Consider the following 23308-nt stretch of genomic DNA (forward strand, 5'->3'; position numbering starts at 1 on the left):
TGTGCGCTAAAGTCCATGCTCTGAAATAAGAGAAGCCACTGCGATGAGAAGCTCAGGGACCACGGCTAGAGAGTAGCCCCTGCTCACTACAACTAGAGTAAGGCTGAGCACAGCAATGAAGACCCAGGGCAGCCAAAACTAAAAATAAGCAAATAAAAAAGTAAAAAGAAAGAAAGACACAGACAGGACACAGTTCACTGATTTATTCTCAGACTTGAGATGCCAATTATGCCCTATGGCCTGGGGCAGGTGGTGGTATGGGGGAGTTAGGGTGGGGGGATGGGGGTTTCTCTCATCATATCCCAGCCTTCCCTAAGGAGGAAGCAGATTAAATATACAACAGAGGGGATTCTCCCTTTTAATATAGACCCAGGTATAAATAGGGCAGCACCATTAGAATCCTAGTTTCCCCCCAACCCCACCAGTTTGGTCCCCACGCCACCTGGCATGGCAAGGTGTATTTGGGGAGGCATGGAGGGAGACAGTATTCAGAGCTGGGCTGAGGCAGCAGAAAGAGTACGCAGCTCAGTCCAGGGAAGTCCCACTTCCCTCTGTAGTCTGACATCAGTCCCTTCACTGCGAACCCACCTGAAAAGAAGAAATGAGCAAAGGGATCCCAGTCTGGGTTCAGGAGACATCCAGTGCTTAACTATGGGGAAGGTAGCACCAAAGGGTGTTGAGAGCACTGACTGAGGGGGTGGGAGGCAGGTGTGGGTGGGGGCATTCATCAGCTCTGAGTCAGAAGTTCATTGCTGGGGTGGGGGAGCTCAGGGGAGGGAGATGAGTGATGGGTGGGCACCGAGGGGAGAAAGAGCCAGACTACAGTTATGCCAGCCGGGGCGCAGTGCAGAGAAACGGGACCCATGGACCAGGGTAGTCCAGCCCCCAGACCCCCTGGAACGGAGAAGGAATATTGTTTGACCATGATGAGCAGACCGTTTCCTGGCTCCACGCAGTCACAGGAGACGATAAATATGACGGCTTCAAAGCCTCAGCACCAAATATGGCCCGTCTTGGGGGCTCCCTCATTGTCCCTCCCAGCCCCGGAAGCTCTCAGCTGCTAAAGCAGACAGGGCCCAGTTCAAACCCAAACTTCTGGTTCGTCTGGCCAAAGTCAGCAGCTGCCACATCCAACAGGGGCAGAAATCCCACTCGGGAGGAGCTGAACTCAAAGAGGGTCTTCGACTGTCCCTTCCGGAGCTGACACGGGAAGACACGGATGGTGGGTAAGTCAGGGGGAGGGGAGTAATCACAGGCTCCCCTCCCCAATCTGGCCAGTCCCTGCCCTCTTCCTTACCCTGCAGCCATCGTAGGGGACTGTGATGGTGGCGGCTGCCATCTGGTTGAAGGATACCTCTTCCCCATTGGCCCCGAGGAAACGGGCAGAGCGGCTGTGGTCACCTGCAGCTTCGTCCAGCCAGGCGGCCGAGTTCTGGCAGGTGAATGTGAAGCTCTGGCGGGCCGTGGCACTCAGCAACTTCAGGAAGGTCAGCTGTACCACGCTCACTGGGGCCCCATCGGCATCCACGTAGGAGAACTGGAGGTGGGACAAAGAGGAGCTGAGGATGTGTCCTTGCCTCGACTCTTTCCGAGGTACCCACCTCCCAGGATCTGTATCCACTGCCGGCCTGCCCCTGCTGCCATGACTTCCTCTTTGGAGGCCCCACCAGCCATCTGATCATCCCTGGTTCTCCTGCAAGCCCCTAGGCCTGTGTGGCCATTGAGCACTTGAATGGTGGCTGGTGAGATTGAGAAACTTTTCACAATTTCAGTTAAATTTTAAATTTTTTTTGGCACTCATTTCTTAAAAAATTGAAGTATAGTTGATTTACAATGCTGTGTTAGTTTCAGGCTTATAGCAAAGTGATTTAGTTATATGTATATATATATATATAGATATACACACACAGATATTACATATATATATTCTTTTTCATATTCTTTTCGATTACAGTTTACTACAAGATACTGACTATATAGTTCCCTGTGCTATACAGTAGGTCCTCATTGTTTATTTTATACATAGTAGTGTATAGTGTGTATATGTTAATTCCAAACTTCTAATAGATCCCTTTCTCCCTTTCCTTTCTGGTAACCATAAGTTGGTTTTCTATGTCTGTGAGTCTATTTCTGTTTTGTAAATAAGTTCATTCCTGTCATATTTTAGCTTCCACATGTAAGTAATATCATCCGATATTTGCCTTTTCTGACTTACTACACATAGTATGATAACCTCTATGGGTCCATCTATTTAAATTATTTAATTAAAAAATGTCTAACTTTATTTAATTTATAATGAACAACTGAGCCTCAATCCATTTATCAGAAAACTGAGGTTTGGAACAACTTGAAGATGCAAATCTGCTTTTTCAACTGCAGGTTTTATGCAGTCTAACTCTTTCCAAGGAAATTTAGTATCAAAATTATGATGTGCTATAAATATAAAATATGCACCAGACTCTGAAGAACTCACAGGGAAAAAGTTGAAAATGCTTCAGTAATCTTTATATTGATACGACAATATTTTGGATATATTGGGCTACATAAAATATATTATTAAGTTATCACTGGCTTGAGATAACTAGCCCGGTAACACATCTTTTTTGGCTTCCTTCTCTTCCCTGTATCATTTCACATTTCCTGATTGATGTTTTCTGGACTCACATCACAGATAAACCCCTTGCAATTGAGTCTCAGGTCTGTTTTAGGGGGGCCCAAACCCATATACCACTTGACATTATATGGTAGCTTTGTTTCCTTGGTTACTCTCTGTCTGCTTCCTTGGTCCCATTCCCAATAGAATATTAACTTCAGGAAGTCAGGAACTGTGTTTTCTTTGCTGCTATGTTCCCAGTGCTTAGCATACATAAATATGTTACATAAACAAATCCCAAATGGACCCAAGATCTCCCACCACTGCATAAACCTGATCCTCTTCCCACTTATATATCTCAGAATCTCACTAGACTGTTCTTCAAACCAGGAACCTGGGCATCATCTCTCTTTCTTTTCCTCCCCTCCATCTCATCAATTACTCATCTCATCAATTACTATTGATAGGTCCTATTGACTTGCCATCTCATCAATTAACTAGGTCCTATGGACTTGCCCTCTTAGATAACGTTCTAAGCCATTCCTTCCTCTTCATCCCCCATTCCCCTAGCTCCAGCCACTTCCCTTCCTTGCCTTTCTAAACCAACACATCAATCTCCTCCTGGGTCTCCCAGCCTCCAGTTTCCCCAGCAGCCCAGAGGCATTTTCCTATCATAGAGATTGAATCTCAGTCCCTCTCACTTAAACACATTCCATGGCTCCCTACTGCCCATAGGTCTTTCTGAGGAGGTGGTCTTAGCTCTCACCTACCTGCCCAACCTCTTCTCTACCACATTCCCCCTCACTCTCTCTACAGCAGAGCAAGTCGCATTTTCTTCTTTTAATTTACCAGGCTTTCTCTTGACTCTGGGACTTTGTATATGCTGTTCCATCTCTTCGGAACACCCTTCCATGTCCTCCCAAACTTGCAAACCAGTTAATTCCTTAGACCTCAGCTGAGCTGTGACTTCCCTCAGGAAGCCTTCAGGTCCTTCCAGCACTGCCTGTAGATCACCACCATGTCCTGTGTTTCCCCCCACATCACACATATGATGCTGCCCCCTCCCCCCCCCTCCCCCCACAAGCCTATGATCAGCATAAAGGCAGAGGTGAGGCTATCCTGTTCATCTCACCTCCTCCAATTCCCATGCTGGTTTACACCAATTTTTATACCATCCCCACCCTGGCTTTGCAGGTAACTCACCTTTTTCCCTCGACGGAATGTGCTATACCAGCCACCTGGCTTTTCTTTGGACCAAGAGGCCAGTTTCACCTGGGGGACAGAGGGAAGGGTGTAACAGGTGCCCTGGGGTGGGGGGGCTGGCAACGTGTCAATTTTGCATTTACCACCCCACACTGAAAGCTACGGACTGTAGGGGACTTCCCCGGTGGTCCAGAGGCTAAGGGGCCATACTCCCAATGCAGGAGGCTCGGGTTCAATCCCTGGTCAGAGAACTAGATCTCACATGCTGCAACTAAGATCCAGTGCAGCTAAATGAATAAAAAGAAATCTGCTGACTATAAATATCAGGAACTCTTAGGTTATTCTCTGGCTGTGGGACTGGGCTTGGCTGGTACCCAGGATAGATCCAAGAGGCTGGGGGTTTCTGACTTCTGAGGGTGCCTCCACTGATGATTGACAAGAGCTGGTGGATAAATGCTCCGGCTCCTACCTCTCCCCTGAGGTGAGGTAACTCCCAGGAGTCTGCCCTACACTGTCTCCCCGAAGGCCCTGTGGATCGGAGCCTTGGGTGTCCAATGGTGATGTTTTAACAACACACCCCTTGGGAGTTCCCTGGTGGTCTAGTGGTTAAGAATCCACCTGCCAATGCAGGGGATACGGGTTCAGTCCCTGGTCTGGGAAGATGCCACATGCCGCAGAGCAACAAAGCCTGTGCGCCAAACTAATGGGCCTGTGGGCCACAACTACTGAGTCTGTGCGCCTAGAGCCCATGCTCCTCAAAAAGAGAAGCCACTGCAACGGGAAGCCTGTGCACCACAGCAAAGAGTAGCTCCTGCTCACTACAACTACAGAAAGCCCACACACAGCAACGAAGACCCAGTGCAGCCAAAAAATAAATTAATTAAAAGAAGAACATCACTGTGCACTTTTGCAGGCCCTGTGCTCACTAAGTGGTTTACCGGCAGTAGAGACATTAACAAAAAGTGTTAGTCAAGTGATTCAGTCGTGTCCGACTCTTTGCAACTCCATGGACAGTAGCCCGCCAGGCTCCTGACTGTCCATGGAATTCTCCAGGCAAGAATACTGGAGTGGGTAGCCATCTCCTTCTGCAGGGATCTTCCCAAACCAGGGATCAGACCTGGGTCTCCTGTATTCCAGGCAGATTCTTTACCATCTGAGCCACCCCAGCACTGCACACAGTCAGTGTATCAGTGTCATCTGATATGTGTACTGGTAACATGACTGCACAACTACCCTATCAGGTAGATACTTTCTTGAGCCCCCACTTTACAGATGAAAAAACTGAGATAACAGATCTGGATTCCAACCGAAGCAGTCCAGGGTCCAGAGGCTCACTGCTCACCCACTGCTCTCTACAGCTAAGCCTGGTTCTTAGTGTCAGAGACTGTTAGACTCCCTGATGGAGAACCCCAGGATTTCTGGGGGACCAGGTGGAGGGCAGTTAACCCATGGGACCTATAAGAGAGCAGGTTAGGAGGCAGTATAGATGGGTGGTTAAGGGCTGAGACAAGGGCCAGGTGGTCATGGGTAATCTTGTCCTTCTCCATGCCTCAGTTTCCCTATCTGGGGGATGATAACAGAATTGTTATTTTTTTAATTGAAACAGAGCTGATTTCCAATGTTGTGTTAGTTGAGGTGTACAGCAAAGTGATTCAATTATACATATATATCTTTTTCTTTCTTTCAGATTCTTTGCCCTGATGTTGGTGTTGTTTAGTCTCTCAGTTGTGTCCAACTCTTTTGCAGCCCTATGGACTGCAGCCCACCAGGCTTCTCTGTTCGTGGGACTTCCCAGGCAAGAATACCAGAGTGGGTTGTCATTTCTTTCTCTAGGGGATCTTCCTGACCCAAGGATCTGACTCAGATCTCCTGCTTAGCAGGTGGATTCTTTGCCACTGAACCACCAGGGAAACCCTTTCTCCCCTTATAAATTATTACAAGATATTGAGTATAGTTCCATGAGCTTTACAATAGGTTCTTGTTGGTTATCTATTTTAGGGATAATAATAAAATGACCGCATCGGTGGCTGGGACTCAGTAAGTTAATGCAGCTGAGTTCTTAGGGCTGGCACATATATCCTATTGTTTCAAGGTTCACCACTATTATTGATTTCCTTACTATTTTTTCTTATCTGTCTTTCCCCACAGAAAATAAGCTCCATAAAACAAAATCGAAGCAAAGAAGGGTTTGTTTTTTTTAGTTTGTTTGGTTTGTTTGTTTTAGATTATCTGCTGTAGCCCCAGCATTTCAAGGACTTTGGCATACAGAAGGTGCTCAATAGACGTCGGTTGAAGGAAAAATAAAATCCCAATCAACTCCTGGTGGGGCGGGGAGGGGGAGGGTTGGGGAGCGGTGAGGTATGAATGAGATATTTTCGAGTCCCTCCTTCCACCAACCCCTCCCAGCCCCCTACTCAGGTACTCACGGTCTCAAACTTCTTGTCTGGGTAGAGGCAGGTTTCTCCTCCTGCCGTGAAGTTACAGAAAACCCTGAGCGCATCCCGCGCGCAGCCTTGATTGGGATCAATCCAGTATTCCCCTGCCGCAGAGCCAGTGGGAGAAGATAAACCGGGGGCTGGATCCCACGTCTCCCCGCCCTCCGGGGGGAGGGACGAGACCTCACCATCTGGCAGATGCGGATGGCTGCGGTGCAACTCTTTGCACACGAGGCCCGGGCGCTCAGCCGTGCCGGGAGGGCGCCGCAGCTGCTCTAACTCGAAGCTCAGCGACGCCATCGAGGCCAGCACCTCCTCCAGGCCGCCCTCCGGGGTTCCCAAGCCTAGCAGGGAACGTCGGCGCCGGCGCAGCCCGTGCAGCTCCGCAGAGGGACCCTGGGCAGAGGTGGGGATGGAGGAGAGGAGGACGGCAAGAGGAAGAGACAAGGAGAGAGACAGGCAGAAATGAGAGATGTGGGAGGCAGAAAGACACAGGGGTGTGGAGAGTAAGGAGAGATACAGACAGGAACCGGGGACATGGACAATCAGAGACGGAGGGCGACACAGGAAGGAGAGGGACAGAAAGGCTCAGAGATGGGAAGTGGAGAGAAGAAAAAAAAGAGCCAGAACCACAGTCAGGCAAAGGAGAGAGACAGAGAGAGACCCAGAAGACAAAAAGAAAGATAAAATAGTGAAACAACGTTTTGAGGTAGAGACAGAGAAAGGCCAGAGAGATGGACAGACAAAATCCAATCAGAGCCCCCATGGAGGTCCCCCAAGCCCCTCTACACACAGCCCAGATCCTCCTTCAGCTTTTGAGCCACCTCCCTTCCCACCTGCAATCCCCGAACACGTGGTGTGTGCTCCGCCCACTTCTAGTCACTGAGGGACCAGGGGAGACACTCGGACAGAGCCCCATAGGGAACTTACCGGGGGACCAGGAGGACCTGGGGGGCCAGTGTCTCCACGAGGACCTTGGGATCCCTATAGGGAGAAGTACTTGGGTGTGAACTCTGTCTATGGAGACCCCTGCCTGCCAACACACACACACACACACAACTGGAGGAAGGACATGCAATTTTCAGCCCCAAGCATAAAATGCAAATTTTCTTTCCATATTTGAACATCTCTGAAATCAGCATCTTAACATCTGTGACAAGTCATCATTAACTTGGCAGAACTGTCTTCTTCTGTAGCAGTTCATAAAACAATGGTGCATCTTACAACAGATGAAATCTTAGATTTTATAAAATACAATGGTAAGTGTTGAAGACATAATCAAATGCCTGACTGACTGAATAAATAAACGAATGAACCCAAAGGCATTGAGGGTTCTGGTACAGTGAAGGGGGCTGAGGGGTTGGGAGGTGAGAGCCCAAGGGAGCGGTGACTACTTACCGGGGACCCCTTTGAGCCTTTCTGTCCTGGAGGACCCTGTGGGGTAGAGACAGGGGGGCTTGGACTCCTGGCTGGCCCAACAGGGTGACTCCCCCACCCCTGCAAACCCCTTATACTCACCACCACGCCTTGGGGCCCAGGGTGGCCCAGAGAGCCAATGGGGCCAGGAGAACCCTGGGGAAAGGGCATCAGAATCATCACTGATGGGGTTCATCCTTATGGTCCAGACACATCCCCCAGACAAGTCTCCTCAAAAGAAGACCCTCAACCCCAGTCACAACCTTCAAGTCCCCAGATAGAGCCCCCCATTTCCTTCAGACACAATCCCTATTGTTCAAGACCCAGGCTTCCTAATCCCCCACACCCAAACAAGCCCCACTTCTGCTTTCCCATCCCCCTCGAACACAATCTTCCCTCTTGGGGCATGACGAACACTCACCGGTTCTCCCTGGAGGCCAGGGGAGCCTTGCACTCCTGGCAACCCCTGATCCCCTTTCTCACCAACCTCCCCAGGGGGGCCGACAAGACCAATTAATCCAATGTGGCCCTGGAGGATATGAGAGACACATGTGGGGGAAGAATGGGGGCGGGGAATTGACAGACTGTTCCCTTCCAGCCTTGGGGTAGTGAGTTTGGGAGCAGAGGAGACCCCAATCTCCTAGCCCTCTGGCTACGGAGAGAAGTAAAGGTGGAGGAGAGGGAGGTAGCTGGGGAAGAAGAAGAATAAAAAGAGGCATCCTTACCTTTTCTCCCTTGGGGCCAGCATCTCCCTTCAGCCCTGGTAGGCCAGAGGGCCCCTGGAAGGAGAGTTAGGATCAGTTGAAAGAGAAAGTGTTAGTCACTCAGTGGTGTCTGACTCTTTGCAACCCTATGGACTGTAGCCCACCAGGCTCCTCTGTCCATGGGATTCTCTAAGCAAGAATACTGGAGTGGATTGCCATGCCCTCCTCCAGGAGATCTTCCCAACCCAGGGACTGGACCCAGGTCTCCTGCATTGCAGGCAGATTCTTCACTGTTTCAGCTACCCGGGAAGCCCTAGGGTCAGTTGGTAAGTCTCAAACAGAAAGCCTCATGTGAGTGACTGGAGGATGGTCAAATGGGAAATTACCTAGATTTCAAATCGAATTACCAGGGAAGTGGTCATGGGGGTGGTCAGGAGAGAAGAGAGCTGATGAGAGATGAACGGAGGGGTTTTTGGAGGATGGTCAAGATAAATGATCTGTAGTCAACATCGGTGTGGGTAGTCAGTGAAGACTGTTAAGATAGATGGTCGGTTTGGTCAGTGTAGACCGCCAAGATGAGTGATCTGAAGAGATGGTTAGTATAGATGGTCAGGGTGGACCATCAGAAGGATAGTCAGTGAGGGGTCAGTCCGCACTATCAGAACCCAAGGTCACTAGATGGTCACTGGATAGATGTCCAGTGTGAGTCTCAGTGCGGGGACCTCAGGGATGAAGAAGTCTCTTACCAGGGGACCAGGAGGGCCTAACAGTCCAGGAGGTCCCAGGAGGCCTGGCTCGCCCTAGGGCAAAATAGAACATGAGGGGCTGCACCCTGCCAGAACTCATGTGTGGCGCCCCCCTCCCACCCCAACCAGGGTCAGCTCCTCCCAACTGTGATGACAAATTACAAGAAGCGAGCAGACAGGGAGGGCCTGATCCCACCCCCCAACCCCCATCCCTATTCTCAGTCCACTCACCACAGGTCCAGGGATCCCACGAAGACCCTCAGGTCCAACACGTCCAGGGGGCCCTCGAGCCCCTACTGGGCCTGTCCTCCCTGGGGGTCCATCAGGACCTGGTTCCCCCTGAAAAGGAGCAAGGTGGAAGGGAGGAGGCAGAGAGAATCAGGGGGAGCCTGCCTCCTGACCCTCCAGCCAAGAACCATCAGGGAGCGGGGAGAAATTGGGGCAACTGTGGTGGTCACAGGTCCCTCCCCATTCTGCTGGCCCAACTATTGACCAATGGGTCAGGACAAGGACCGCTCCCTGGGACTTCCCTGGTGGTCCAGTGGTTAAGAATCCACCTGCCAATGCAGGGGCTGCTGCTGCTGCTAAGTCGCTTCAGTCGTGTCCGACTCTGTGCGACCTCATAGACGGAGCCCACCAGGCTCCTCTGTCCCTGGGATTCTCCAGGCAAGAACATAGGAGGGGTTGCCACCTCCTTCTCCAATGCATGAAAGTGAAAAGTGAAAGTGAAGTCACTCAGTCATGTCCGACTCTTAGCGACCCCATGGACTGCAGCCTACCAGGCTCCTCCGTCCATGGGATTTTCCAGGCAAGAGTGCTGGAGAGAGTTGCCATTGCCTTCTCCACCAGTGCAGGGGACACGGGTTTGATCCTTGCTCTGGGGAGATCCCACATGCCGCAGGGCAGCTAAGCCCGAGCACCACGGCTAGAGAGTAGCCCCCACTTGCTGCAATTTAGAGAAAGCCCACACACAACAATGAAGACCCAACGCAGCCAAAAATAAAAGAACCCCTCTCTTGGCCAGGGGGAACTCACCTTGGCACCTTTCTCTCCTTCTCTACCTTCTTGACCCATGCGACCAGAAGGACCCTGAGGGGTGAGTAGAAAGTGTGACTAGAGGGCTGTGAGCTGAGTAGAGGGCTGTGAGCTGAGTAGGGGCCTGTGAGCTGAGTAGAGGGCTGTGAGCTGAGTAGGGGTTTGTGATGGTGAGTGGAGGGCTTGTAGGGATGAGTGGGGGCCTCTAGGTATGAGGGGGGCTTGTGGAGGTAAGGGGGGGCCTATGAGAGTGAGTGGAACCAAGTTAGAGCCGGGGGTGGTGTGCATCACTCACCCTTTTACCAGGAGGCCCAGGGGCGCCAGGCTCCCCAGAAGCGCCAGGTGGACCCTATAGAGATTGTAAGCAGCACGGGAGTCAAGGATGACAGTTTCAGGATGCCTTTGATGGGAAAACAGCCTTCCCCAAACATCACCCCAGCACCAGCCAGCCCTCCCTCCCCCTGCCTCCTCCTTCAAGCTGCTCACATTCATGGTACAAAGCAGATGCATCCCTGGGGGCCCTGGGGACCTCATTAACCCATTCTCCTGGCCCTCAATTCACCCACTCACCTGCCCCAACACCCCTCTTTAGGCACCACCTCCTCTGTTCCCCTACTCACCGGTCCCCCCACATCTCCAGGGTTTCCCTTCTCCCCTGGGGGGCCATCTTGACCCTGTGGTAGGGGAAATGAAGTTGGGAGGGGTCGTGAAGACACAGCAGAATGTTGGGGTGATGCTTGGAGGCAAGTGGAGGTTTTTTGCTTCATCGACCTTGCTCAGGTTTGTGATGAGATTGGGGACAGAATAGGGAATATGCTGGGCTTTTGAGGAAGAGGGGGTCACACTCACCGAAACTCCAGGGTCTCCGGGGGGGCCTAGGTCTCCTGGGAGGCCTGTGGGGCCCTGGAACACATAATGATGAAAAATCATATCTCTGAATGATGGAGCATTCATCCATCCATTCATTTATTCATTCATTCAGCTGTCCTCAGACACAGTTCTGGTTGCTGGGGATACATTGGTGAAGAAAACACAAAACCCCAGCCCTGCTAGAAGGAACATTCTGGTGTTTAATGGGAGCTAAAAATGTTCCATGAATCATTTCACTGCATCCTCCCAGCTAGGGACTCACAGATAAAAATCAGAGAGGGGACCCGGTAAGGGGTGGGGTGCTGAAATTCAAATCAAGGTCCCTCAGACTCTGAAGCTCCTCACCGCCCTCCCTCCCCACCCAGAGGACCATCACCATGGCAGGAGGGGCTCAACCTCTGCCTTGATGGCAAATCCCAATCAGCCAACCCTGATCCCTCATCAGTTTCAACTTTGACCTTTCCAGCACTGTTAGAATGACTCTATGTGGAAGCAAGTTTCCCCTGCTGCCATGACCGATTACCACTGTATGTTTACACTGATTCATTCTTTCATTCAATCATTTGGCCACGTTCTGGGTTGCTTGTGGAATCAGCACACAGGACCCCTGGCTGGAAGTTGAGGAGCAGGTTCGAGTTGACACATGTGCCCCTCCCTGGGTTGCGGCCTCCATGTGCCCCAGGACTCACCACATTCCCCTTTGCTCCATCCTCTCCAGGGGGTCCTTTCTTGCCTGGGGGTCCAGCAGCCCCAGATGGACCTGTATCCCCCTTTTCACCAACTTCTCCCCTGGGGCCCTTGGCAGAAACAGAGGTCAGAGGTCAGAGTAGCCTGGACTCTCCAGGGGTCAAGGTTAGCATACCTGAACTCAGGAATCTGCGTGGCTTGGGACTTTCCTGGGGTTAGGGGTCAAAGTAGCCTAGACTGCCCAAGGGTCAGAGGAATCTAGGATTTACTGGAATCAGGGGTCACAGTGATCCAGTTGACCAGAGGTCATGGGCAAGTTTGGGCTAGCCCATGTGCCACTCTGGGGTGAATCAGAAAAGGGATCCCAGGACCTCCCTAGTGGTCCAGTAGTTAAGAATCTGCCTTGCAATGCAGAGAACACAAGTTCAATCCCTGGTCGGGGAACTAAGATCCCACACGCTGTGGAGCAACTAAGCCCACATGCCACAACTATTGAACTCTCGCGACACAAGTAGAGAGTCTGTGCACCCCAAGGAAAGATCCCACATGGCCCAGCGAAGCTCCCATGTGTCCCAACTAACACTGGACACAGACAAACAAGTGAATGAATCAATATTTTTGGGATCCCCTCTGGGCAGCTCATCCTCAAGCCAAGGCTTGTGCTTTAGATCTGAGCCCCACCTGCCCCCTCAGCCACGCACCCTTGTGCAGTACACAACCTAGAGAACTTGATGTAGCCACCCTGATACCTTTCAGGTCTCTGTCATCAAAATAACTGGGGATGCCCATAGGTCTGGGTCCATGAGTGACCTAGGGCTGCCCAGAGGTCATGGGGGCCCAAGATGCCCAAGGGTCAGGGATTCCCTGAGATGGGTGCAGGGGCCCAGAACAAAGTCACTCACCGGGGTGCCTGGGGTCCCGGGGGGTCCTGGGTCTCCAGGCTCTCCTGGCTCACCCTGCGGGAGGCAAAGTGAAAGTGAGGAGGGGTCCCCTCCTGGCAGCCAGAACTGCCACCACCACTCCCCCAAACCAGGCAGGACTGATTGAGCCTCCTGGACCCTGGGCAGCCCCTTGTTCTCTCTCTCACCTTCTCACCCACAGCGCCAGGCTGACCAACTCCCCCAGGCAACCCTGGAGGACCCTGGAGAGACAACGAAGGGTATAGGTGGGATGGAGGGATTCCAACAGCCCCTTCTTGGGAAAGTGATGTCCTGAGGCCCTCCCCCTCCCCCAGTTCTTACCTCTGATCCGCTGGGGCCCTGGGGGCCCCGAGGGCCTGGAGCTCCGTGGGGACCCTATGGGACAGTCAGAATAGCATCCAGTGACCTCATGGCCCCTCAAAAAGCTCCAAGCAAGAGGAGAAGGGAGCGACAGAGGATGAGATGGTTGGATGGCATCACTGACTCAATGGACATGAGTTTGAGCAAACTCGGGGAGACAGGGAAGGACAGGGAAGCCTGGCGTTCTGCAGTCCATGGAGTCACAAAGAGTCCAACACAACTGAGTGACTGAACAACAAACCACAAACACCACCCTTGATATTGGTGACCCACATGTGCCCCATGACCCCCAAATTGATCTGATGGCCAACCCTGCCCTACCACCCCTCCCATTCCCCCCATAGTTCATACCATGGATCCTACATCTCCAACTTCTCCCTTTTCTCCAGCAGGGCCTGGCATTCCCTGTGGAGCAAAGAAGCAAAATTGGGGCACAAAGTGGGGAGGATCAGAGGCCATAGCCTCAAACTCAGACACCCACCTGTAGGCCAGGAGGACCAATCATGCCAGGGAAGCCTCTCACTCCATCATCTCCTTTCTGCCCAAAGAGGCCTGGGGGTCCCCGGCGTCCCTGAGCCCCGTCTGCTCCCTAGAAGGCGGACAGGGCAGGACACAGTTAGGGTCTGTGTCAAGGGTTGGAGTTAGGTTCAAGGTCAAAGTCAGGATGGAAGTTCAAGGTTGGAATGAAGTTTGGGGAGGGTCAGGGTTGGGTCTAAAGGTGCAGGTTAAGGGTCAGGGTTTAGGAATGAAATCCAGGACTGAGCAAAGTTTCGAGATGAGCCTTGGTCATCTCAAGTGAGTCAGGGTCAAGCTGAGGTCAATTAAGGTCCAAGTGGGGTTGAGAGGTAGGGTTGAGCTTGACCTCAGGTCCGAGGTAAATTCAGAATTGGAGCTCAGGTCTGGGGTCAGTATTGGAGGGTGGGTCTGGACTAGGGTCAAGGGTAGGACTGGGTCAGGTTCAGCTAATGTTGGATAGTGAAGATAAGGTCTGAGTTGGGATTGAGGTTAAGGTCACAATTAAAATTAGGGCATTAAAATTAGGGCTGTGATAGAGTTTGAGGGTTAAGGTCAAGACTGAGTCAGATTCTGGGGTGAGTTTGAATTGAGCATTGACACGAAAGGGTAGGGGTTAGGGTTGAACTGGGGCCTGAGTCACAGTGGAGAACACTGTCCCTTCCCATAAGGGATCCAGAGAACCACAAAGCTGGGAGTACTCACCGGGGAGCCGGGGTGTCCCACCAGACCCCGTATCCCTGTTGGTCCAGGCGGGCCCTGGAGGCGGGAACAGAGTCAAGAAACCCTCAGGTTTAAGACTAAGGTCGCAGGTGGGGAACTTCCCTGGTCGTCCAGTGACTGAGACTCTGCACTCCCAAGGGGGTCAGGATTCGACCCCTGGTCAGGGAACTGGATCCCACAGGCCACAACGAAGATCAAAGATCCCATAAGCAGCAACTAAGACCCAGTGTAGCCAAATAAATAAATATTTTTTTAAAAAACTGGAAAAAGATGAAGGGGGAACACTAGCAACATCAATCACTGCACCCCTGTCCACTCCCCACCCCACTAGAAAATTGCATTTCTCTCCCCACAACCCTGTCTTCCTAGCCACCAACTCCTGGGACCAGACACAGCATCTCTCATAAGCTTGGCCCATCAGAACGTTGGCCTCAAAGTCCCATCAGTTTCCCAGGACTGAGCTGGCTTCCGGGTGATGGGTGCTGAGACTGAATTCCTGGAGGGAAGTTGGGAACGCAGTTGGCCCCTTTATTCTGGGTAGCTTAAGTGACTTCTGTTACTTGAGTGTCAAGATGGGGCTCAAGAAGGCAGGAAACCCTGTGACCCGCCCCCCTGCCATCCTCTCAATATCCCTTTTACCCCTCTCCAAAGACCAGCTCCCTCTCTGGGGTCCCCCACTCACCGCATCTCCCTTGTCACCTTTGCTGCCTTTGTGACCGGGGGCACCCACTTCTCCCTGCAAAGCAAGCAAACAGGATGAGGGACTACCCAGCCTCCCTCTTCCCCTGTCCTCCTCCAGCCCCTCCCTCTGCCTCAGCTCTCTCTCACCTTGTCCCCTTCCTCGCCAGAAGGCCCCGCAGCTCCAGGGGGCCCAGGAAGCCCCAGGGGCCCGGGGATCCCATCTTTACCAGTGGGGCCAGGGGCGCCACGTTCACCCTGTTAGGGGAAGTAGAAAGAGTCAGGGCAGAAATGCAGTCCTGGTATGTGGAGGGCTGGTTCTTGGGGATGAATGGAGGGGGCAGGAACTTACCGGGGAACCCTTCTCGCCTGTGGGGCCCACGGGGCCTTGGCCTCCGCTTTGACCAGGAAGCCCAATGCTCCCTGCTGGGCCTACAGGACCACGCTCCCCAGGGGATCCCTGAAAACAGGGGTGGAGGGTCAGGAATGATAGCAATAACAGTAGATCTCATTTATTGGAGGGTTTGTAAGCAGCCTGAGTTAGGTGGTTACCACCAATCCAGGCCGTTCCCCACACAGCAGCCAGAGGGCGCTATCAACATCCAAGTCAGAGCACGTGACTCCTCTCCTCGCAGCCCTCCAAGGCTCCCACCTCATTTGGAGGAAAAAAGCTCTCCGGGCATCTCAGGAGGCCCTACGCGACCTGCCCCCATCTCCTCCGTGCCCTCACCTCCTCCGACTCACTTCCCTCCAGCAACACGGCCCCCTCACTGCTTCCTCCAGCCTCAGGACTTTGCACATGCTCTTCCTCCCTTCTCCTAGCCAACCACATGGCTCTTTCCTCAGGTCTCAGCTCAAATGTCGTCTTCTCAGGAGACTTTCCCTAGTCAGCTTTTTTATTTATTTTTTGGTGCCTCAGGGTGGCATATGGGATCTTAGTTCCCCCACAAGGGATTGAACCAGCACCTCCTGCATTGGAGGCACGGAGCCTTAACGGCTGCACCTCCAGGAAAGTCCCGTGGCCAGACTATTTAAGGGCCCTCCCCTGCTCCCCACTAGTTTGCATTATTTGGCTTTGTGGCATTCACCGCCGCTGATCCATTATCTTCTTGACTAGATAGTAGTAAGCTCCAGAAGAAAGGAGGTTTTTAAAGGGGCTCATGTCCAACTTCCCTGAGGTCTAGTGGTTAAGACTTTGCCCTTCCAATTGAGAGGGCACAGGTTTGATTCCTGGTCAGGGAACTAGGGCCCACATTTAAACAGTGAGATCTGGTATGCAAGTAAGTATGTGTCAGACAGATCATCTCATTGAGGTTTACAACCTAGAGATGGGACTATTTTACAGACAAACCAACTGAGGCTGATGGAATGATAGATTGCCTGGCCAGTGAGTGGCAGAGAGGAGTGTGACTCAAGCCTGTTTGGCTCCCAAAATAGCTGAACATGATCATGACCATACCCAGCTTCCCAGATATCTCGAGACCCCTCCACCCTGCCCACCCGCCATAGCAGATGGATTTACACTTACGTTGGCACCGACAGGACCTGGGGGGCCCTTGTCACCCTTTAAACCAGTCGGTCCCTGAGGAGGAGATGATTCATAGTCAAGAGACCCCCAAAGGTAATTCACTGGTAGTCCAGTAGTCGGGACTCTGTGCTCTCATTTCTGAGAGTCTGGGCTCGACCCCTGGTCAGGAAACTAAGATCCACAAGTCCCCATGACTTGCTTCCCTAGAAAGAGAGACCCCCCTAAAGTGCTCCCAGGTCCTGTGTTTACTCTGGGGGGCTCAGAGTTCCCACCCCCTTCCTGGCACTGAGGTTCAGGGATCCATCCCTCCTCCTCCATGGTCAGGAGGCTATGGCCATGTCCCTCCTAAGCCCCCCTTTCTTTCTCCACTTCACAGCCCAGCCAGGCACATGCAAACCATACTTACTGGGTCCCCGGGGGCTCCATGAGGACCAGGGAAACCTCTGGGTCCAGGTGGCCCTTCCTTCCCAAGGGGTCCCAGTGGTCCCACGTCCCCCTGCAGGAGTCCAGGGGAGGGAAGTCAGACTGTGGAGCAGGGGCGTCTCCCCTCAATCTGTGAGTCTGGGTCCCCTCCCCCACAGGGTTGATGCTAAGGCCATTCCAGGATCTTTGGGGTCACTCAACCGAGATGTCCCATGGGGTGGTGGTCTCACCTTGGCCCCCTCTCTGCCTTCCAGGCCCGGAAGACCTTGTTCACCAGGAGGTCCAGGGGGCCCTGGGGGCCCCCTCTCACCCAGAGGCCCTGCTTCTCCTGTCTTTCCCTGGAGAGGAAGAAGGCTCATCTTGAATGGAGGTGGCCTGGGGTAGTGGTTCTGTCTGGGATCACCATCTCCCCTCCCCAAATATCCCCAAACTGGTGCAAAACTGGGGAGACCTGTGGGGACCACTCTGACCTGAGGACCCACGACACCAGCTGGTCCAGGTGGGCCTGTCTGACCTTGGAAACCCTGAGGAGAAACATTGAAAGAAGGTGTCATGGGACTTCCCTGGTGCTCCAGTGGTTAAGACTGAGCATCCGCTGCAAGGGGTGCAGGCTCCATTCCTGGTAAGGGAACTAAGATCCCACATGCCACAAGATGTGGCCAAAAAAAAAAAATTTTTTTAATAAAATATAAATGAAAAAAAGTATCATGGAGTGGAAGAAATGAAGTGCTCAATGGGGTCAGGGGTCAGAGGTCAAAGGGTTGCTCACCAATTCTCCTCTCTGTCCAGGGTGTCCAGGTACCCCATCTTTTCCCTGGGGACCCTGATGGACAAAGCATGAGAGAGCTGAAGCACAATAAGGAGTTTCCCCACTGCCTGGTTCCCCCTCCCCCAGCAGGATATGCTGACTTACAGGGGGACCCTTTGGTCCAGAGAACCCAGGAGGACCTTGCAGACCTGGGAGGCCCTGAAACGGAAGCAGAATCATTAGAGCATCCTTTCTGCTTTCCTCCCCCTCCCTCTGAGTCCCACCTAATGACAACAAGCATTCTGGGTGCTTCCTGCAGGCCAGGCATGGGGTCAAGCATTCTACCTGCAGGAAGTCATTTCATTTGCCACAGCAGCACTTTGGGAGGGGGACTGTGGTTATTCTCATTTGGTAGAGGGAGAAACCGAGGCAGAGAGGTTAGGTGACTCAACCAAGGTCACAGAGCAGGTGAGCAGCAAAGTTAAGACTTGAACTCACAGCTCTCGGATATCAGAGGCTCTTTCTGCATTCTGCATTATAATGTCTCCCTACCTTCTGGGCTTGTCTCCCCGCCAGAATCACACAGACACACACAAACTCACTCACTCACTCACTTACCTTTTCTCCAGGGAACCCAGGGGCTCCGTCCTGGCCCACATCACCCTAGGATAGAATGAATTAGACTCAGGCTGCAGAACAAACTCAACAGGGATGTGTTGGGAGGGACTTGGTGGGCCTGAACCAGAAGGCTTGCATGGGGGTACCTGGCCACCCACCCTCTCCATACCTTGGGGCCCGGCTGCCCTGTGGCACCTGGTTGCCCTCTCTCTCCACGGGCACCCTGAAGTGAAAAGAAGCAAAGATTAGGCAGGGGTGGGGGGGCGGGAGCCAGGAAGTGAGGCCGAGTCCTTAGGGTCCCTTCCCTCTGTGACCACCCAAGGACCACCGACATCCCCCAAACTCTCTTCCCACCCACCTCTCCCCTCATAGCCCATCTTTCTGGCCCTGTCCCCATTTTCTTACTGGTGGTCCCCGCTCTCCTTCCAGGCCTGGCTGCCCAGCCTTCCCCTGGAACATAAATTGGGGCGAGGGGGAAGGAGAAGGTGGTGATGGTGCAAAGACAGGACAGAAACACACAAATACACCCAGTCAGAGACCTGGAAGATGTCTGTCTCACATTCATTCGCAAGCCTTTCACTCACTCAAATACATAAAGACAACTTACACACCCAACTATGAAAAGATGACAGACACCCAGTTATATTAGGATTGTACCTAGAGGGTCCACCCCTAGAAGCATGTTCACTCACACAGACACCTGTTTAATTATCACAGCTGCATGGTATGCATACAGGATTGTGTGCCACCATGGCATGCAAGGGGTGACCACAGCTTCGAGATGACACATGGAGCTTGTCAGGTAATATGTTCTTTGCCCATGTGTCTACCCAATGTAGTAAACACATATGTACATGGGCTCATGTGAGGACACGGTCTTGATAAACACAGTGGTGTACATGATGAGTGCATATACACAATATCCATTTACATAGCTGCAGTGCACACATAGCCAAACAATGCACGCATGTGTACACAATCCCTCAGGTGCATAGAAATACATATTCCTATGTGTGTTTCCCTATTCTTTAACACACATCAACATGCCCTTTCATGCATTTATGCCCACAGTCACACAACAGACATGCAGCTGGTGCCCTTGTTCACCCAGTCACAAGCCCCGAGGCTGCAGCATCCAGGTCCCATCTGATTTGCACTGAAGGGCATGTAGGATGCACATGGCACATGGGCACACGTGCTGTAGGGCCAGGTGGGATCACCTACATGTGCCCTGCATTGCATGTGGCAATGTGTGTGCACACAGTGCTTCCAGGCACAGACACACCTGCCTATGGTCCCACCTGCTGTCACGCACAGCCACACACACTCCTCCTCTCATGCGAGCCCTTCCCCTCCCCACTGACCCCTAGATCATGACTCACCCGCTTCCCTTTTTCTCCTAATGGTCCCAGAGGTCCCGGAAAGCCAATAGATCCCTGAATCAAGAGAATGAGAGAGAAGAAATGGAGATGAGGAATGGGTGGTGGGCAATGTTAGCCCTCCATTTGGTCATCCCATCTTTTCAGGCATTTCCAGGTGACTGATTCCAGAGGCTTCTTTGGTCCCTCCAGCCCCTGCCTCCTCCAAGACAGCCCTCAGGCATCCTCACCTCTCTCCTCTTGCTCACTCCTTTCCAGCCACACTAGCCCCTTTAATGCTACTCACATACCAGTACATTCCTGCCTCAGGGCCTTTGCACTGTCTGCCTTTGCCTAAAATTCTCTTCTTAGATCCCCTCCTCATCTAGATCTCATTCAGATGTCACCTCCTTCAAGAAGCCTCCCACCACCATCCTGACCACCTCATCCTCAAATCATGCACTAACACATTTTCCTATTTTGTTTCCCCCATAATATTTGTCTTGAAATGACCTGCTTGTCTGCTTAGTTATTCAATGACTAGGACATAACACTCTAGTCCTAATCCCCACTGCCTGGCATATGGTGGGCACTTACTCAATACTTATTAACTGACTCCAGTAGTTGCTTTCCTGCCCATCTTGGAGGCATCCTCCCTTGACCTGGGGAGAAGACATCATAGGCTCCAATATCCCCTCCCACCCCTCACTGTGTTTTGAATCCTAGATCCATCTCTGGACTAGCTGTGTGGCCCTAGACAAATGGCTGAAACTCTCTGAGCACCAGTCTCCCTGTTTGTAGCCTGGGATGATATGAACAAGGTTCTGGTTAGGATAGATGGGATATGTGTAGAAAGTGTCTTGTTTAGTTTTATTTTTGTTACAAAGTACTTGGTACATAGTATGAATTCAACGAATGTTAACTGTCATTGTTACTCACGCAATTAGTAACTGCTATGGGCTGAATGTTTGTGTCTTCCAAAAATTCATGTTGAGTCCTCAATCCCTAGTGTGATAATATTTGGAGGTGGAACCTTTGGGAACTAAGTAGGTCATGAGGGTAGGGGCCTCGTAAATAGGATTAGTGTCCTTATAAGAAGAGGAGACTAGACATACTGAGTGAAGTAAGCATCAGACAAAGAAGGAGAAATATCGTATGACATCCCTTATATATGGAATCTGAAAAGAAATGATACAAACAAACTTACTTGCAAAACAGAAAGAGACTCACAGAATTAGAGAACCAACCTATGGTTGCCAGGGGGAAGGATGGGGGAAGGGATAGTTAGGGAGTTTGGGATGGACATGTACACACTGCTGTATTTAAAATGGGTAACCAACAAGGACCTACTGTAGAGCACAGGGAACTCTGCTCAATGTTATGTGGCAGCCTGGATGGGAGGGGAGTTTGGGGGAGAATGGATACATGCATATGTATGACTGAGTCCCTTCTTGGTTTACCTGAAACTATCACAACATTGTTAATTGGCTATACCCCAATACAAAATAAAAAGGTTTTTTTTTAAAGAAAGGAGACTATCTCTCTCTCGGTCTGTCTCTCTCTCTGGCTCCTCCCTCTCTCCTTTGTTGTTGTTCAGTCGTTAAATCATGTTCGACTTTTTGTGACCCCATGGACTGTAGCATGCCAGGTTTCCCTGTCCTTCACTATCTCCCAAAATTTGCTGATTTATGTCCATTGAGTCTGTGATGCCATCCAACCATCTCATCCTCTGCTGCCCCCTTCTCCTTTTGCCTTCAATATTTTCCAGCATCAGGGCCTTTTCCTCCACTATGTGAGGACAAAGACAGAAAATGTTCATCTACAAACCAGGAAGAAAGCCCTCATAGAATCCAACCATGCTGGCGCTCTGATCTCAGACTTTTGGCCTCCAAAACAAATTTTTATGTTTAAAACATCCAGTCCAAGGCATTTTTATTCTAGCAACCCAAAACTGACTTCAACTTAACTGATACATCAGGCCTCCTGTAATGTGTTCATTGCTTGATGCTCAAGGCACGCTGCTCAGCCTTGGCTTCGAGCCTTTGAATTTCTTTGAACTCCCAGGAATTCCTGCTCCAACAGGCTGAGTTCTGCTCTGAATTTTGGTGCCTTGAGTTAATTCCCAAACCTGTTTATAGCAGTTACCCTTGCCAATGGACTCATGTGATTTAATGAAAGCTTATGAAAACTGATGAAATGCAGAAAGGGAAAAGAAAGATATCTCTAAGATCAAAGTTACATGGAAAAGACAAGAATTCCCTGGCAGTTCAGTGGTTAAGACTCAGCGCTTTCACTGCTGAGGGCCTGGGTTCAATTCCTGGTCTTGGGATCTAAGATGCTGCAAACAGCAGAGTTCAACCCCAAAAAAAGAGAGAGAGAGAGAGAAATGGAAAAGATTTAACATAAAGGAAAGCAATTTTTTAAAAAATCACTGTCAAATTAGATAGACATGAGCAAGATAACTATGGGGCTTCCCAGGTGGTGCTAGTGGTAAAGAACTCATCTGCCAACTCAGGAGTAAGAGAGGCGGGTTCCATCCCTGGGTCTGGGAGATCCCCTGGAGAAGGGCATGGCAACCCACTCCAGTATTCTTGGCCTGGAGAATCCCACGGACAGAGGAGCCTAGCGGGCCACAGTCCATGGGGTCGCAAAGAGTTGGACATGACTGAAGCTACTTAGCATGCACGCAGGCAGGGCATCCAGGGTATGCAGGGCCCTGGTTAAAGGGCAGCCTCAGAGGCAGCGCCAGGGGCGGGGTCAAAAACGTGGGGGCGGTTGGGTAAGGGGCGGGTTAGAGGCGGGAAGATCCCTTGCAGGAGGGCGTGGCAACCCACTCCAGCATTCGGCCTGGAGAAGCCCATGGACAGAGACTAGCGGGCCACAGTCCATGGGATTGAAAAGAGTCAGACACAACCGAAGAGACTTAGGACACACAAACGCAAGATAACTGTGCCAGAACAAGGCGCCAAAAGTATGGAACTCGAGGATTCTGTGCTCAGATTTCTTCCAAATGTCTTGGATTTTTCTGCTCCGCTTTATGTAAACAAAAACTACAAATCATCAGTGATGTAACACGGGTGTGGCTGAGGCAGAGAGACACGTCTTACCAATAGCCTCATCCATCAACACACTGGCAGCCAATGTACATTTTTACATAAATACATTCTAAGTTATAATTAATTCGAGATATGTAAGCTGCATGTTTTTTATGATTCTGCTCTTTACTGACTTTTTGTTTGAGCCAACCTCAATCATACCAGTAAGAGGGTCCTACAGATTTATTATCACCAAAATCATCAACATTATTATAATCAAATTGATGAGGTAGCTACTGCTGGTATCTCCATTTTGCAACTGAGAAAAATGGCTCAATAGACTTGTTCAAGTTCATTTAGCAGGTATTAGGGGGTGACTTACTCAAGGTCACTTAGCAGGTGAGGAGTGACTTACCCAAGGCCACTTAGCAGATAAGCTTGGGTATTTGAGCCTAAGTTTGATGCCAAAGCCCACATCTTACATTTTCAGTGCCCCATGAGGTGGCCAGTTCACACCCCCCAGACCACAGCCTAGAACCCCAGATGTTAATCAGTCTCTAAACCCTACCCTTGCCCACCACCTGCCTCCTAGCATCTGACCTTAGGGCCTGGACGTCCTGGATAACCTGGGAGACCCGGCACGCCAAGCTTGCCCTGCAGAGAGATTGTAGGAAAAAAGTCAGAGATTGCAATTTGGGGGTCAGTGGGGGAGGGG

At 51.3% G+C, this 23308-nt stretch overlaps 1 protein-coding gene across 2 annotated transcripts in view; it reads right to left on the minus strand.

Moving 5' to 3' along the window:
- Positions 1-188: 188 nt before the first annotated feature.
- COL5A3 (collagen type V alpha 3 chain) overlaps positions 189-23308 on the minus strand; it is a 44716-nt gene continuing 21596 nt past the window's right edge. For both annotated transcript variants that reach the window (XM_005910857.3, XM_070373634.1), the window contains exons 31-67: positions 23194-23247; positions 19583-19636; positions 18606-18650; positions 18370-18423; positions 18201-18245; positions 17748-17801; positions 17604-17657; positions 17305-17358; positions 17065-17172; positions 16818-16907; positions 16412-16465; positions 15236-15343; positions 15034-15141; positions 14888-14941; positions 14188-14241; positions 13451-13558; positions 13321-13374; positions 12931-12984; positions 12777-12830; positions 12592-12645; positions 11692-11799; positions 10982-11035; positions 10753-10806; positions 10428-10481; positions 10133-10186; positions 9329-9436; positions 9098-9151; positions 8373-8426; positions 8069-8176; positions 7750-7803; positions 7630-7665; positions 7162-7215; positions 6420-6627; positions 6223-6335; positions 3797-3865; positions 1298-1537; positions 189-1200 (exon numbers count right to left, since the gene is read on the minus strand). In XM_005910857.3, coding sequence (XP_005910919.2) covers positions 1054-1200; positions 1298-1537; positions 3797-3865; positions 6223-6335; positions 6420-6627; positions 7162-7215; positions 7630-7665; positions 7750-7803; positions 8069-8176; positions 8373-8426; positions 9098-9151; positions 9329-9436; positions 10133-10186; positions 10428-10481; positions 10753-10806; positions 10982-11035; positions 11692-11799; positions 12592-12645; positions 12777-12830; positions 12931-12984; positions 13321-13374; positions 13451-13558; positions 14188-14241; positions 14888-14941; positions 15034-15141; positions 15236-15343; positions 16412-16465; positions 16818-16907; positions 17065-17172; positions 17305-17358; positions 17604-17657; positions 17748-17801; positions 18201-18245; positions 18370-18423; positions 18606-18650; positions 19583-19636; positions 23194-23247 — 2883 coding nt within the window. In that variant the 3' untranslated portion in view covers positions 189-1053. The remainder of the gene's footprint in view (positions 1201-1297; positions 1538-3796; positions 3866-6222; positions 6336-6419; positions 6628-7161; positions 7216-7629; positions 7666-7749; positions 7804-8068; positions 8177-8372; positions 8427-9097; positions 9152-9328; positions 9437-10132; positions 10187-10427; positions 10482-10752; positions 10807-10981; positions 11036-11691; positions 11800-12591; positions 12646-12776; positions 12831-12930; positions 12985-13320; positions 13375-13450; positions 13559-14187; positions 14242-14887; positions 14942-15033; positions 15142-15235; positions 15344-16411; positions 16466-16817; positions 16908-17064; positions 17173-17304; positions 17359-17603; positions 17658-17747; positions 17802-18200; positions 18246-18369; positions 18424-18605; positions 18651-19582; positions 19637-23193; positions 23248-23308) is intronic.

The sequence above is a fragment of the Bos mutus genome, chromosome 7, assembly GCF_027580195.1.
Source record: "Bos mutus isolate GX-2022 chromosome 7, NWIPB_WYAK_1.1, whole genome shotgun sequence".
NCBI lineage: Eukaryota > Metazoa > Chordata > Mammalia > Artiodactyla > Bovidae > Bos > Bos mutus.